Raw genomic sequence first — 15,918 nt, 5'->3', positions numbered from 1 at the left:
CATTTTGGTGCGTGATATCCTTGATATTCGTGGAGCATGTTTTGCCTGTCAAAAAATCTTCCACGAATGTCACACACTACCCTTATTTTGTCTCACGTCGTGGAGGTTGCAACTGAGCGTATTGATCCGTCTTGATGACTAGTGATCCTTAATAGAACATGACAATGTTCATAGTGGTTCCTGTGATGGTTCTTGGAGCCCAAACTGTCACGCGTTATTACGAAGTGACACGGAAACTGTCAAGTTTTGACACGACTTGTAACGCGGTGTCACATTTCACTGCGTGCCACGATGAATCGGTTTTCTGCAGTGGTGGGCACAGATAACCAAAAAATTAACTTCGATAACAGATAATCAGATAACTGAAAAGTTATCTTTGATAAAGATAAACTGATAAACCACCCAAAAATGTATCGGAAGTTACAGATAACCGATAAATTCCAGTATTGTTTCTAGTATATTTGCAACTGTGTTATCGGAAAAAATTCATCGGAAGATAATTAGTCCAATAATGGTTTTTAAAGTTATCTAAAAAGATAATCCGATAATGAAAACATTCTTCGATAATTATCTGTTATCGGATTATCGGAACTGTGCCCACCACTGGTTTTCTGTCACGTGCGCACAATTAAACTCGGCTCCAAATGTCGTTCCACAGTTTCTGCTGAAGCTCCTCAGGACGCTCCTGCAGGTGTTCCACCTGCTGTTGTAACCAACGAGCGGGAGAACGAGTCTGAACCAGAGAAGGGAGAGGAGACTCATGTGCAGCCAGACATCTCTGCACCTCCTCCAGTCTGGCGGAGGAAGAAGCATGCGCACAATTAAACCCTGCTGGACCGTATTCAGTTTGATTGCTGACACCGAGTCGGCTAAAAGTCTCATTTTAGTGGTCTTCAGCGCGCTCCTGCAGGGGTTCCACCTGCTGCATGTGCCTGATGTTTGGGAAAGACGAGAGCTGCATGAAACAACACATCTGGCTTTGTCCTCCTCCTCCTCTCTACGCCACTCCATGGCACAGAGCCCAACTATGCATGCAGTCACAAAGTTCTTCTGAAAAACTGGAGCGATCTGAATTCGGTTGGATGAATATGGGTGTGTGGAGACAATTCACCTCGTTCACAACGTGACAGAACTTAACGATGCGCTGTTACACGCAATAGCATGCAACAACTTGGAACACTATTCTTGACCGTGTGTAATGGTTCCTGATAATTCTCCAGCAACACGTGCAATTAATCTAACGTGTGGTAACAGGTTGCAGCAGTTCCTGAGGAGACTTGACGCCTCTGCCCCCGAATAATCACATTCGTGATCAGCGGCCAAGAATATATACTTCGTGGCATTCGTGACTTGTCGTCGTTATGTGTAAATGCAGCATAAAAAAAGTAGAAAAGGGGTGTTCACAATAACAGTAGCATCTGCTGTTGACGCTACAAACTCAAAACTATTATGTTCAAACTGCTTTTTTAGCAATCCTGTGAATCACTAAACTAGTATTTAGTTGTATAACCACAGTTTTTCATGATTTCTTCACATCTGCGAGGCATTAATTTTGTTGGTTTGGAACCAACATTTTGCTCGTTTACCAGTGTGCTTGGGGTCATTGTCTTGTTGAAACACCCATTTCAAGGCCATGTCCTCTTCAGCATAAGGCAACATGGCCTCTTCAAGTATTTTGACATATCCAAACTGATCCATGATACCTGGTATGCGATATATAGGCCCAACACCATAGTAGGAGAAACATGCCCATATCATGATGCTTGCACCACCATGCTTCACTGTCTTCACTGTGAACTGTGGCTTGAATTCAGAGTTTGTGGGTCGTCTCACAAACTGTCTGCGGCCCTTGGACCCAAAAAGAACAATTTTACTCATCAGTCCACAAAATATTCTCCATTTCTCTTTAGGCCAGTTGATGTGTTCTTTGGCAAATTGTAACCTCTTCTGCACGTCTTTTATTTAACAGAGGGACTTTGTGGGGGATTCTTGCAAATAAATTAGCTTCACACAGGCATCTTCTAACTGTCACAGCATTTATAGGTAACTCTAGACTGTCTTTGATCATCCTGGAGCTGATCAGTGGGTGAGCCTTTGCCATTCTGGTTATTCTTCTATCCATTTTGATGGTTGTTTTCCATTTTCTTCCACGTCTCTGGTTTTTTTGTCCATTTTAAGCATTGGAGATCATTGTAGATGAACAGCCTATAATTTTTTGCACCTGCATATACGTTTTCCCCTCTCCAATCAACTTTTTAATCAAACTACGCTGTTCTTCTGAACAATGTCTTGAACGTCCCATTTTCCTCAGGCTTTCAAAGAGAAAAGCATGTTCAACAGGTGCTGGCTTCATCCTTAAATAGGGGACACCTGATTCACACCTGTTTGTTCCACAAAACTGACAAACTCACTGACTGAATGCCACACTACTATTATTGTGAACACCCCCTTTTCTACTTTTTTTTACTAATAGCCCAATTTTATAGCCTTAAGAGTGTGCATATCATGAATGCTTGGTCTTGTTGGATTTGTGAGAATCTACTGAATCTACTGGTACCTTGTTTGCCATGTAACAATAAGAAATATACTCAAAACCTGGATTAGTCTTTTTAGTCACAAGGCACTACTATTATTCTGAACACTACTGTATCTAGTAGGTGTTGATGTTTCATGTTCATTTTGTCCAATCTAAAACGCTGCAACTCCTGTTGTGACTGGTGTTTTCTGTATTGGCAGAAACAGTCAAAGTTATTTATCCCTTTCCACAGACCAGAGGGTGACCAAAGTGCTTCACAGTCAGATAAAAAACACAGAGAATAACTTAAAACTATAAGACAATAAAGAAATTTAAAATAGACCCATCAATAAAAATATTGGTCCAAAAATATTTGCAGATAAGAACTAAATAAAATGTCAGAGCACTGCTGGTTGTGCAAAAGCCTTTCTAAAAAGGAAAGTTTTTAATTCAAATTTAAAAAGACCCAGGTCAGTGATGGTGTGGATCCTGGGCGGGGAGCTTGTTTCACAGTCTGGGTGCAGCCACAGAGAAAGACTGGTCTCCCCAGTGGCAGTATCTGGACCTCGGAACCTCTAGTGCACAATCACGATCTTAAAACTCTGTTTTTGGTATGATGGGGCCAAACCATTCAGAGCTATAAAAAACAAACATAAGGATTTTAAAATCAATTCTCGCCCAAACTGGAAGCCAATGCTTGGTGACACCAGTTGTCTTACTTTCATGAAGGTTGAATCAAAGTAAAGTGTTTTCTTTGGATTTTATGTAATGTGCGTACACAGAATAGCACAAATTAATGACGTGCAATGGAAAACCTGTTGAGTGGTGCGTGCATATGCATTCACCTCATTTGCTATGAAGGCCCGAACAATTACAGTACCACAAGTAAATCATGACTTTCCAACTAGTGTTCTTTAGAGAAGTCAGCAGATGGATACATGGACATTTCGCAACCACTGAAGATGTCTTGGACTTTTACCTCAAAAACTAGTGACCGTGCAGTAGGAGACTTGTGAGAGAAACCACAGAGACACCTGTGACAACTCTGAAGAAGTTACAGGTTTCTGTGGCTGTGACTGGAGAAATTATAAATCATTTAAATTTTGTCTGTTGCATCATTAGTTAAACAACTTCATGTTGGAGTGGAAAGGAGAAGGATTTAGTTGAAGAGAAGATGTGTCATTTCAGCTAGTTTTCCAGACGACACATGTGACACATAAGCCTAGATTTGATGTGTTTTCTTGAATTAAAATCCTTTGTGTGTCCTTTTTCAATGTATTTATTAGAGCCTGACCGATATATCGGCCGGCCGATATTATCGGCCGATATAAGCCCTTTTCAAAGTACTTAATATCGGCTGAAACTTTCTTTCTGAACAGAACAGTTGCTGAAATAATGTTTGTGTCTGCAGTGTAAAATGTCCTTGCACCGTTTGTCCAGTAGATGGAGCTCTGACTCCATTCAACTGAGAGCTGCTTACACCCCTGTTTAAATGTGTTCATCACCAGCCCCCGTAGTTTGCCGTCACACTGCACTGATCGGCTGACAAAAGCATACAAGTAAGTTTATAAGGATCTATATCCTTATCCTGAAACTATATCTGTGTTGCAGCAACAAGAGGTACAAGATCAGATGTATTTCACAACTCTTTTTAAGGATATGTATTTGCTAACTTCACAAAGGTTTAATTCTTGATTGCATTTTTTGAACTTGAAAATTCTTCTCTGTTATGAAGTTAATCAATATGAGGACAAAGCCTCAGCTTTTAGCTCATACCTTTTTTTTTAAGGTTCCAAAAAAGAACATTTTATTCATTAAAAAAAAAATGATGCTGATATTCGATAAATCGGCTGATTTGCTGATAGCCGATAAATCAGCCGATTTATCGAATATCAGCATCTTTTTCCATCCAAATATTGCTATCGGCATCAGCCTCAAAAAATCTATATCGGTTGGGCTCTAGTATTTATTATTACGTGTCACTGAAGACATAGCAGATCTTGGACCTGCTTGACAATGTATGTTCATCTCTCTGTACGTGTTTCCGCATTGGCGATTACTGCAACATCTTTTTTTCTGCTTTATTTGATGAGGACAATGCACATTAATGAACGCTTGTACATTTTCATGACATAGTTTAAATATGCCAGATTTAGCTAAAAGCTACTTTCCATCTGTAGTCCTCAGACACACAACAATTACAATAAATAGAAAACATTAAATTGTGTACAATACATCTCACCTGTGTTGAAAGGTTTGATTGTTTTTGAGCATCTTAACAAAGACTTTTCGCATCGAGGTGACTGTGCTCGCTGCCCAAGCGCTCACCTTGCTAAGAACTCGGACAGGTTAGAATTTGGGTGCATTTCAGTTGTAACTGTGGCCACCAGGTGGCAGAATCTCAGAACCATTGTCTTCATGATATCTTGATGAAGACTTTATGTATCAAGTTGAAGCACACAAGATTTCTTCAGTAAAACCTTGACGTTGTGCACATGTCCATTCTAAATTTATACCGTGCTAAGACCTTGCATAAGTATTGAGTTTGGGCTATTGCCTTTGCTCATTCTATTCTGTTTTAGGTTTGGATTGTATTTCGATGGAATAAATTTAATGGTGTTACATTTCAGCTTTTGATTTACACCTTCAGGCATGTGCAAACTTTTTGTGGGGTTATCTCAGGTTACCCTGAATATTTGCGTAGAAATGTGTATACTCAGTGACGCATTTCAACGTACACCCAGTCAGAGATTAAGATCTAGAAATACAAAACACAATGTGCAGTGTGTCATGCCTCAGCCTGCTACAAATAAATGCATGAATGAATCACATTCCATTAACAACTGCTCACTTATGCGTGATGTTTTGATACATTTCAGCCGCACTGGTTCCCTGGTTGTGACACCTTTTAAAATCCTGCCACGTTGTAATACCCTAATCTAATTTATTTTATTTTTCTTGTTTCGTTTTTAGAGATGTCTTGTAATCCTTCCAAATAAATAATTCACCCACTTAAGTATAAAATGGGATCACCTCTTTTTCATTATATCTCTGTGATTCTCTGAGAGCACTCCAGGCGACCATAATGACTTCTGAGAGTTCCGCCAAGAGCACTAAGCTCTTGTTGGCTATGAAGGTGCTAATAGTCTCATAAGTGCTATTTTGAGATTGATGAGCTCTTAATAGGTGATTACAGTTGGATCATAGTTAGAAGTAGTGATCTGTATTATCAGATGCCTCACTGGTATTTTAATAAGTATATGGAAGGAGCCAGGACACAGGAGGATAAACATTTAGCTTTGAGTTACAAACCCATTTTACTTTGCTGCTGTGACAGCGTTACTGCATGATTTTGGACACAAGAAATGACCTGAATCGGTCCAGCAACTGTTTAACATTGTTTGTGCATTTGTGCATCATCTGTGTGGTTGATGGGTATGTGATATCTTGACAAATATTTTGTGTATCATAGTGAAACTTGGAACACAAGGTCACCTCACTAAAGTCGATGTTGGGTGCATTTCATTTGTAACTGTGACCACCAGGGGACCAGATGTCTGAAAACTAGTTTCCATAAAGTGAGCAAAAATCATTGGCCACAGCATGGAAATAGGTTTTAGCTGTTGAGCTTAAAGGATGGACTGCTGGTCTGTGCAGAGACATAACGTAGAAGACAGCAAAGCCGAGATGTTTCGAGCTGCAAAATGAAATTGTAGACAGCAGGGGGCAAGGTTAGGCATGTCCAAGGAGACAGATTGTTCCAAATGAGTAATGTATTTTTTGGGGCATTTTTGCTCTCAAAGAAGTGCATACCACAGTGAAGATAAACAAAAACACAGACATGAAACACAGGTATGGTGCATCCAGAAAGTATTCACAACATTTCACTTTTTCCCACATTTTGTTATGTTACAGTGTTATTCCAAAATGGAGTAAATTAATTTTCCCCTCAAAATTCTACTCACAACACCCCATAATGACGACATGAAAAAGTTTTTTTTTTTTTTTTTTTTTGTAAATTTATTAAAAAATAAAATACTAAGAAATCATATGTACATAAGTATTCACAGTATTTGCTCACTACTTTGTTGATGCACCTTTGGCAGCAATTACATCCTCACGTCTTCTTGAATATGATGCCACAAGCTTGACGCACCTATCTTTGGGCAGTTTTGCCCATTCGTCTTTGCAGCACCTGTCAGGCTTCATCAGGTTGGATGGTGAGCGCTGGTGCACAGACATTGTCAGATCTCTCTAGAAAGGTTCAGTCGGATTCAGGTGTGGACTCTGGCTGGGCCACTCAAGGACATTCACAGAGTTGTCCTCAAGCTACTCCTTTGATATGCAAACTCCAGGCAGGCTGCCATGTGCCTTTTACTAAGGAGTGGCTTTCGTCTGGCCACTCTACCATACAGGCTTGATTGGTGGATTGCTACAGAGATGGTTGTCCTCCTGGAAGGTTCTCCTCTCTCCTTCACATAGGAATGCTGGAGCTCTGACACAGTGACCATTGGGTTTTTGGTCACCTCCCTGACTAAGGCCCTTCTCTCCTGATCGCTGTTTAGATGGGCGGCCAGTTCTAGGAAGGGTCCTGGTGGATCTGAACTTCTTTAATTTAACGATGAGGGAGACCACTCTGCTAATTGGGACTTTTAAAGCAGCAAAAATGTTTCTGTAACCTTCCCCAGATTTGTGCCTTGAGACCATCCTGTCTCAGAGGTCTACAGACAATTCCTTTGACTTCATTTTGGTTTGTACTCTGACATGCACTGTCAACTATGGGACCTTATCTGTAGACAGGTGTGTGCCGTTCCAAATCATGTCCAATCAGCGGAATTTACCCCAGGTGGACTGCAATTAAGCAGTAGAAACATCTCAAGGATGATCAGTGGAAACAGGATGCATCTGAGCTCAATTTTGAGCTTAGTTAGCTTAGTTTTTTTATTTTTAATAAATTTGCAAAAATCAAAAAAAAAAAAAAATTTCACATTGTCATTTTTAGTGATGGTATTGATATGATTCTATCGATATCGATTCCACTTATTGATCCATTTCCTTACCGATTTCCTTATCGATACCTCCTGTCATTTTCTGTGTACTAAAAGTAGGGTTTACAGGTTTTCTGTGTTAACATTTTATTGAGTGTTAAAGTAAATAAATATGAAATTGGTCACTGGATCCTTGATCTACAGACATAAATAGAAATAAACAAAATCTGTAGTTTTTGTCAAAAGCATTACCTTTCAGACATTAATGGCATGAAAGTCTCTCCATACGACTGAGCTGAACTGAGATGGCTGCTGGAGTCTGCAGGTCTGCAGCCATACAGTCTTGGGCTGCTGCACATCAATGCAAGACGTCTCAGTTTGGGAGGAAAGAAACATTTTGATCAATTGCAGTTTATTGTTTGTATTGCAACGTTTGGAGAGAGATGTCATTTGATTTAAAGGGTGATTAATTTTTGAACTTATTAATTCCGACCAGACTGTAGACTCAGCAGAGAGCGGCACAGCATTTGGAGCAATGTAACGGAGGACAGTTCTCGTTTCTTTCTTGCAACAAGACAGGAGTCCCAGTTAGTCACTTTAATCCGCACAAAAGTGAATCATGATTGACATATTTTAATGGCTTTGAGAGGGGTTAACAAGCGGAGTTGCCGCTGTTGTACATTTGTGTCAATTGAGTCGTGGTAAGATTCTGGAGACTTCTACAGAACTACAGCACCTAGGGAAGTGCCCAATTTGTGACAGTTACTGACTTGCTGTAGCTTCCTGGAGGAGTCAGTTGAAGTCTGCAGACTGCTGTCTGCTTGTTGTTCCAGACGTAATCTGGCAAGACTTGGAAATCAGTCAGTTTGGCAGGAGTTTGCTTGCAATCTGGGTGGAGGACTTGCAAACATGGACACAGTAAATGGCCTGAATAGAATAGCATAGGCTTCTAGACAGCCTATACACAGTTTATCTTTTCACTATCTGCGTCATTCAACAAATGATGTTTTACAAAACAATAATTTCTCATTCTCATTGACTTGCCTGCAGATAACCCAAATATCATTAAAAAAATATTTCTGCTTGACTTGTAGCCATGGGGAACTCTTAATTTTGGATGAGTTTCTGCTCCTCTCCTCGAAGATTCTTTGGTTCCAGTGGAATAACTTTGTGTCAAATAAGCAGAGACTTTGGGAGACAGAGATGAGGCACTTGCACTTGCACTGTGAGGGATATCATCTGTGACACTACATCCATGTGGCGTACTTCCATGAGCATGATGCAAATCACAGGTGCCTCAGTGTTGTGGAGCTGTAATTGTCCAAGGACACTCCTATGTGTCACCTTGCTGTGGTAGATAGATGCTAGTTTCAGGAGGTAGAGGACTGGGACTCTGCTCTAGGGGTTGGTAAGGTTAGACCATACTTGTGTGAAGCGCCTTGAGGCAGCTTTGTTGTGATTTGGTGCTATATAAATGAAATAAATTGAAATTGGGACTGGCTGTCTGCCTGGGTTGTTGCCAACAGTGACCCATGGAGGTACTGTAGTGTGTTGGTTGTGGTGATGGGCACCACCAACGATCCAGTCCAGACCCAACCCCCCCCCTAAAAATTGGCCCACCCTGCCTCCACTGTGCATGTTTTATTTTGGAGCTCAGCAGCTTGTCTGAGACGGAGTCTCTTCACTCAAAGCGATCAAATGGATTAATGGGATTATTAACCATCAGACGATAAGGTAAAACCTCTTAAATCATTCTAAAGTCAGTTTTAAGCAGAAACGAGGCTTTGAAATGACGGGCACGCAGTGAACACAACAGCTAGCCGCTCGTGTAGCTGCAGCGCTCTGATCGCTTCCTCCATCTGTTATGATGAAATAATGCTGAATTTATGTGGAACTGATTGTTGTACAAAAGTTTCAGATATCTGCCGCTGAGATAGATGATGATTGGAGTGCAGTTTGAAGCAGAAACGAGGTGATAATCTGTGAACTGCAGCTGATGACATGCGCAGTGAAGGCAGGGCAGGCTGATTTTTAGGGGGGACCGTTCGGCCAACCAAACGTCCGCCTATAAAAATCGGTCCGCCTTTTGCATCTGCGCACGTGTCATTTCGGACCACAGCAGCACGTCTGAGACAGAGTCTCTTCACCCAAAGCAATCAAATGGATTAATGGGATTATTAACCATCACATGATAAAGGTAAAACCTCTTAAATCATTCTAAAATCAGTTTTGAGCGGAAACGAGGCTTTGAAATGTCCGACGCGCAGTGAACGCATCCGCTAACTAGCTCTGATTGCTTCTGCTGCCTTTTATGATGAAATAATGCTCAATTTTTTGTGGAAATGATTGTTGTACAAAAGATAAATAATGACTGGAGTGCAGTTTGAAGCAGAAACGAGATGATAATCGGTGAACTGCGTCATCGGGGGGACCGATTTTTTGGAGGACTGTTCGGTCTGCGATACTGGTTTTCAAAAATAACAGACAAGACAGGATTTCATGGGTTGTGTCTGTTATTTGTATTTACATTCTCACAATCTTCTCACCATAATAAAATGTATTTGCAAAGCTTTTGGAGAAGAAACCATTGTTCTTACCACTTCCTCTCTCTTTATTTATTAGTGTGGTTATGTTGAGTGTTTGTATTTAAAAAGTTGGAAAAGGAAGAATAAGCGAAAGGTCAGTAGTTGTTCTAGGTTTGCTGGATTATGCCGTGGGAAGAATGTTTATTTCCTGCACAGTAAAATCTTGAGTGCACACTTGATACTTTATTGTATTCTAATGTGCCTAACTGGAACACGGTTTAGCGGTAATAAAGACCACACTGTTGTGTAACTCCGCCACTGAGCAAATGAAACTTGTGTACTGAATTGTAACAGAGTGGAGCTTCTCTTTATTTATGGTCTAATGGAGTTGTGCTCCTGCTCCTGGAGCCGGTGCAGAGCTGAGGCGTTGGGGCGGGGGAGCTGGCGGTTATCAGCAGAGTCTGAAAGTAGAGAACGGGTCTCTGGGGGATCTGTTCACAACACACTGAGCAGCAGAGGAGCGCTGACACCGACTCTCTGCTTCTACCTTTTCAGAAACTCTGCTTTCACATTTCCCTTCAGAGCAGCCACTTTCCATCTGCACTCGTCTTTCATATGTCAAGTGCTTATTGCTGTCTGTCTGATCTTAAGTGTGCACATGCTTCTGAGTATTTGAATGGATTTCCTTGTTGAAGTGTGTGGTTTATGATGGTATTCTTGTCCATGCTTGAAGATTTCCCACGTGCATCCACACACCTCTCATCACACACACAAACACACAGGGCATTTTGTTTTGGTGATTTAATTTCATTTCCTTGTCAAAAACGTCTTGAAATGCCACAAACGCTGCAGTATTCTTTGGTTTGGTTTGGTTTGCAGTACTTATAATTAAAGCCGTAGACAGTGTTTGTGTAGCCAGCTCGATTTCTCCTCTACTCCCTTAGAAATCCTTTTTTTTTCTTCAGCTGACTTCTATACGGCTACAAGATAATAAAAGGAATGCCAGGAGGTTCAGCCAAACATCTGTTTAATGGACTTCTTTCTGACCTAACACTGTGGGAATGATGGTGATGCTTTAAATCAATTCTCTCAAATTCACATTACCTCTGGGTCAGATTGTTCTCTCTTAAGCAGCTCTCACTCTTGCCTGAGTTTGACGTTGAATTTTCCTGACTGGCACTGGTGCTTCTGTGCACTGGGGGGGGTTCGCGCTCAACAAGTCGGGAAAGGTCAGTTAAACTTGTGTGGGGTTTGAACTTGTTCTGAATTTTCAGAAGCTTGGCCAGACTCCCAGATGTGTTGGCTTGCTCCAGGTCATCTCTGAGCGAGCCGGTGCAGGCATGACTAAAGTCTGCAAACAATTTTCACACTGAGCACGGAAAGAATTACCCTGAGATATCAGGAGTTGACGGTGTCACCAAGTTTTCCCGGAATTACATCAAGTTGTCCTAGGGTAAGCCTAGGCCATCCTGGGCCGAGGTTTCAAGGAGTCCATTGAGCTGTGCAGAAAAAATTTGGTTTCCAGACTTTTGAGTGGTGTGCCTGTGCAGGAGGAGTTCGAATAGGCCAAAATCTGCCAGGTGAGAGCTGATTGGGGTAAACGGCTGAAGTGCAGAAAGTTGTCACCAAAACTCTGCCACATGTGCGCACTTCTGTATGGCCCTTCAGACTCCTCCTTCCAGATTAAATGGGTATCGCTCACAGTGCACTCAATAAAATTAATGATAGCCTGTCCAAATGTAGGCAGCACTGTTGGCTCACAGCAAGAAGATTGTGGGATTGCTTCCCACTGGCAGATTTTCCGTGTGGGGTTTGCATGTTGTTCCTGTGTTTGCGTGGGTTCCATCAGGGAAGTCAAGTTTTAATAATAAATGTGAGGTGGAGTCTTGTGAATATCATTCCTGTTAGTCAGCAGTTTAAGAGACCAGCTTTAAATCCTCTCTTCATATTTCTTGTGTACATGTTTTATATTTACATATTCACTCTTTGTTTTTTGTTTTTTTGTTGTTTTTTGGGGGGCTTTTTCTTAGGTGGCTCAATGGCCCAAAAAGGAAGAGGAAGACCAGCCAATGTTCGGTGAAGAGTATGACTGGTGAGTAACTGGCGGGTGTTGTTCTGACTCAAACTGAAGTGGTTGATGGGATCCAAAAGCTTATATCTTGCTTGAACTGTTTCCAAAGACATATCTTTTAGGCATGTGAATCTCATCACTGACAACAATTAGATACACATCTCGATACACTATCACCCTATCAGTGATACGATACATATAGCGATACATGACGATATGATGCAATACGGTTCACCCCTGTTCCCGATTTGATGCAATTTGATATGTATTTGATGGTGATTCAATTGCTCACAATGTGGTATGATGAGATTTGGTGCGATATGATTAATGATGGGCATTGATAAGATTTTATCGATATCAATGCCATTATCGATTCCGCTTATCGACCCTATTCTTTATCGATTCCCTTATCAATACCTCTTGTGAATTTTGTGTGTACTAAAACTAGGCTTCACAGGTTTTCTATGTCAGCAACATTTATTGAGTCTTAAAGTAAATAAACATGAAGTTGGTCACTGGATCCTTGATCTCTGGACATAAATAAAAATCAATAAAATCTGTACATGGTCACTAGATCCTTGATGTACATGATGGATCCTTGATCTCTGGACAGAAATGGAAATAAACAAAATATGTAGTTTTTGTCCAAAGCATTTCCTTTCAGATATTAATGGCACAAATGTAACTCCATAGAATCTGAGTTGAGCTCTTCAGCCGGCTGTAGGTCAAGATCAATGTTTCATAAAGAATGGCTCATTTTAGGGGTTGGGTGTAAACCCAGGTTTAGTCGGTTGTAGCTTGTTTGTATTATAATGTTTGGAAAGAGGTGTCATTTGATTTAAAACGGCGATTTGCTCTGTTATTAATTTAGACCAAAATCTGCGTGGCTCTTTGGAGCCGTGTATTTAGTCCCACAAAACAGAGGATATTATTATTATTATTATTATTATTTCCTTTACCTGATGGACACCTTCAGTTTACACACGACTGGTGCTCACGGTAGAGAACCATCGCGTAAAACTCCAGTGTGGAACGTTGGAAGTTTCTTGCCCCGAACAGGACAAGAATCCCAGTTCGTGACTTTAATCCACATAAAGCTGTCTCACGATTGACATCTTTAAATGGCTTTGAGAGGGGTTAATGAAGACATTGCGGACTTGCTGCTGGAAGTGAAGCAGAGAGCCAGCGAACAGCGGGTCAAAGCGCTGCTTCGTTGTTTCAGGCAGACCCACCGTAGTCTGCAATCAACATAGAGAAATGATCATTTCCCAATAAACACAGTGAAAAACAACGGCCGCTCCGGTGTCCCGAAATGAAGGACTGATAAGGAAATCGTTAATCTTTCTGGTTTTCGTCTGTGGTGCATTCAATGTGCATCAGAAAAAATCGATGCAAGCAGGCAGCGAGCGATGCAACACGATTCAACCCATCAAATGAATTGATGCACACTGAATGAATCGATGCACTCGGATCGCACACTTTTGTATCTAGATACTGATCCGTATCGATTAATCTCCACATGCCTAATATCTTTACTTTGATTTAAAAAAGAAACTTTCCCAAATGTATTTAGCTATTTTTTTAAATAACCTTTTTCCCCAGCATATTTTGATTTTGATATGTTTTTGTACGCTTTGAAAAAGAACACCCGCCAGCAGTACGTGGTTGGTAGCTGCCTTCTATACATTGCAGTTTGGATCTGTCATCTGCAAAGAGAAAATGCGAAATGTTTTGGCGTTTCTCATCAATGAAGGATTACTGCTTTGCCTGCTTTCTTTGCGGATGCACCGTGCTCTTGCTCTAACTGTTCGCTCCAAATCTGTTGCACTGAAAGAAGAAAGTGAAGAGGCAGACAGATGTTGAGGTAGATGAACACGAAAACAGAAACCTGAATGCACAGCAAATTCTCCTTTGACTGAGCAGGTCCAAACAGAAGATGCAGTTCCCAGCAGTCTGCCTCATGGCTGGAAGTTTATATTCATATTCTACCCACCATGGTGTGTTTAAATGGGGAAAGTATGACAATATGTCTGTCTGTGGGGCAGACAGTGGCATGGTTGTGTGAGGTCAAATAACATGAATGATGATGTCAGCGGTTTGCTATGAGAGGCTGGACTCTAAGCCAGAGTACACATGGACTAATGTACATACCGTCACAGAGTCAGATGTACGTTTACATACACTTTGGTTAAAAACCTTTAAACTCACTTTTCTCCTTTTGCACACATTCCTTCCATTTTATCAAACAATATGTGTTAAATGGGTTAAAATATATACTTTGTTTTTGTATAAATTTAATTACAAATAATAGTTACAAGATAGATTTAGTCCCATCTCGATCACCTGTGTCAGCTTTTCAGTGTCTCACCAAGCTACAGTAACTGCTGCTTTCAAAAGTATAGAAGAGATCCTTTGCATTCTTGTGGTTAACAGTGGCAGGAAGTCCTGTGAGGAGCTTAAGAATTAGAGTGGGAAATCTCAGACAAATTCTATATCTGCACAAGTCCAGTTCCTTTTGACGAGCAATCTCAAAAAGATGCAAATTCATGGCACCCCAAGCAGCTAAACACGCAACCAAACAGACCTTACATCACTGAGAAAAGAGACCTAAATTAATACCCAGATATTAACAAGTTGTTTTTAAAAGATCCATGAAAACCTCAGAATCACAGCTCAGGATGTGATGGAGTTGGAGGCATCAGATAGAAATGTGATATCAGCTACCTTTTAGAGAGCATTCCATCACTATAATGTAAAGGCTTTTCGACCACAGAGGAAGTATTACTTGAACATGGGGCAGACCATGAATGGAAACCTTGGTTTTATTCTTTATAATTAGAGAAGCTGTTTTGTGAGTGAGGATTCATAGCTTCCAGACAGGAAAATCATTAAGCTGCTCTTGAGCACTTTACTGAATACCTTTAGGATCTTTGGGTACTGCTGGAACGACTTTGTGTCACACGAACGCTTCCTTCAGGAGACTCCAATGAGGAGAATCACTTGCATCATGAGGGAATGTAAGCTACGACATTTTGACACGTGTGTGGCACGTTTAGGTTTGTATAATCCAGTGCATAGGGGCCTCAGTGTTGAGGACCCCTGCAATGGAAAGTTCCAAGGGGATGTACACACTTCACCTGGCTGTGGCAGATAAATGGGTGCAGAGCTGGAAAACTGAAGCTTCATAAAGTAAAAGCCCTATCATCTATTGCTTCTACCTGTGCACGTAAAACAGGTGATCTCAATAATTAGCTCATCCACCTGCCTGAAGAGTTGAACTAATTACAATCAGATGGTTTATGAGGAAGATGGAACAAATATGTGGATGAACTTTTCTTTCTGAAGCCAGAGTTTTCCACCTCTGGATGGGTGCTTTCAAGAGGTGGGAATGGACCAGGTGTCTGTGTTTGTGGCTGCCTTCTGGGACTCAAGGCAGTTCTGTAGTGTAGGATGTGGCAGTATGCAACACCGACACATGCTACCAGACCTGACCTTGAACTACTCTTGAGGAAGGTCCTTAATCCCCAATTTGCTCCTGGTGTGCTGCGTTGCACTTTGCATGGCAGCACCCTGACAACAGCGTGTGCTTGAATGAGTTAATTGTAAAGTGCTTTGAGTGTGTGTGCATGCATGATGGGTGGGTGAACACTAAAGGATTATTAACCGAGGTTAATAATTTGTTTATTATATGGCTGTTTTATATATATAAACATGCAAACTCACGGTATCGCCCAAATATGAAAGCTGGCGACGGTGTTAGGTTTGTAGTCAGACCTGTTCGCTTTCTTCACCTCCATGAAGAACTTGCTAACAGATGGT

The 15,918-nt window shown here is 41.1% G+C and overlaps 1 protein-coding gene across 4 annotated transcripts in view; it reads left to right on the top strand.

Moving 5' to 3' along the window:
* Nucleotides 1–15,918, top strand: part of LOC117530280 (thyroid hormone receptor alpha-B) — a 353,233-nt gene that overhangs the window by 312,696 nt on the left and 24,619 nt on the right. For all 4 annotated transcript variants that reach the window (XR_004566288.1, XM_034193169.1, XM_034193167.1 and 1 more), the window contains one exon: nucleotides 12,059–12,120. Coding sequence is in view for 3 of the 4 variants with exons in the window: in XM_034193169.1 (XP_034049060.1) it covers nucleotides 12,059–12,120 (62 nt within the window). In the remaining variant the exon portion in view is untranslated. The remainder of the gene's footprint in view (nucleotides 1–12,058; nucleotides 12,121–15,918) is intronic.

Source organism: Thalassophryne amazonica, chromosome 18, assembly GCF_902500255.1.
Source record: "Thalassophryne amazonica chromosome 18, fThaAma1.1, whole genome shotgun sequence".
Taxonomy (NCBI): Eukaryota; Metazoa; Chordata; class Actinopteri; order Batrachoidiformes; family Batrachoididae; genus Thalassophryne; species Thalassophryne amazonica.
This window is presented reverse-complemented; position numbering and strand designations above follow the sequence as displayed.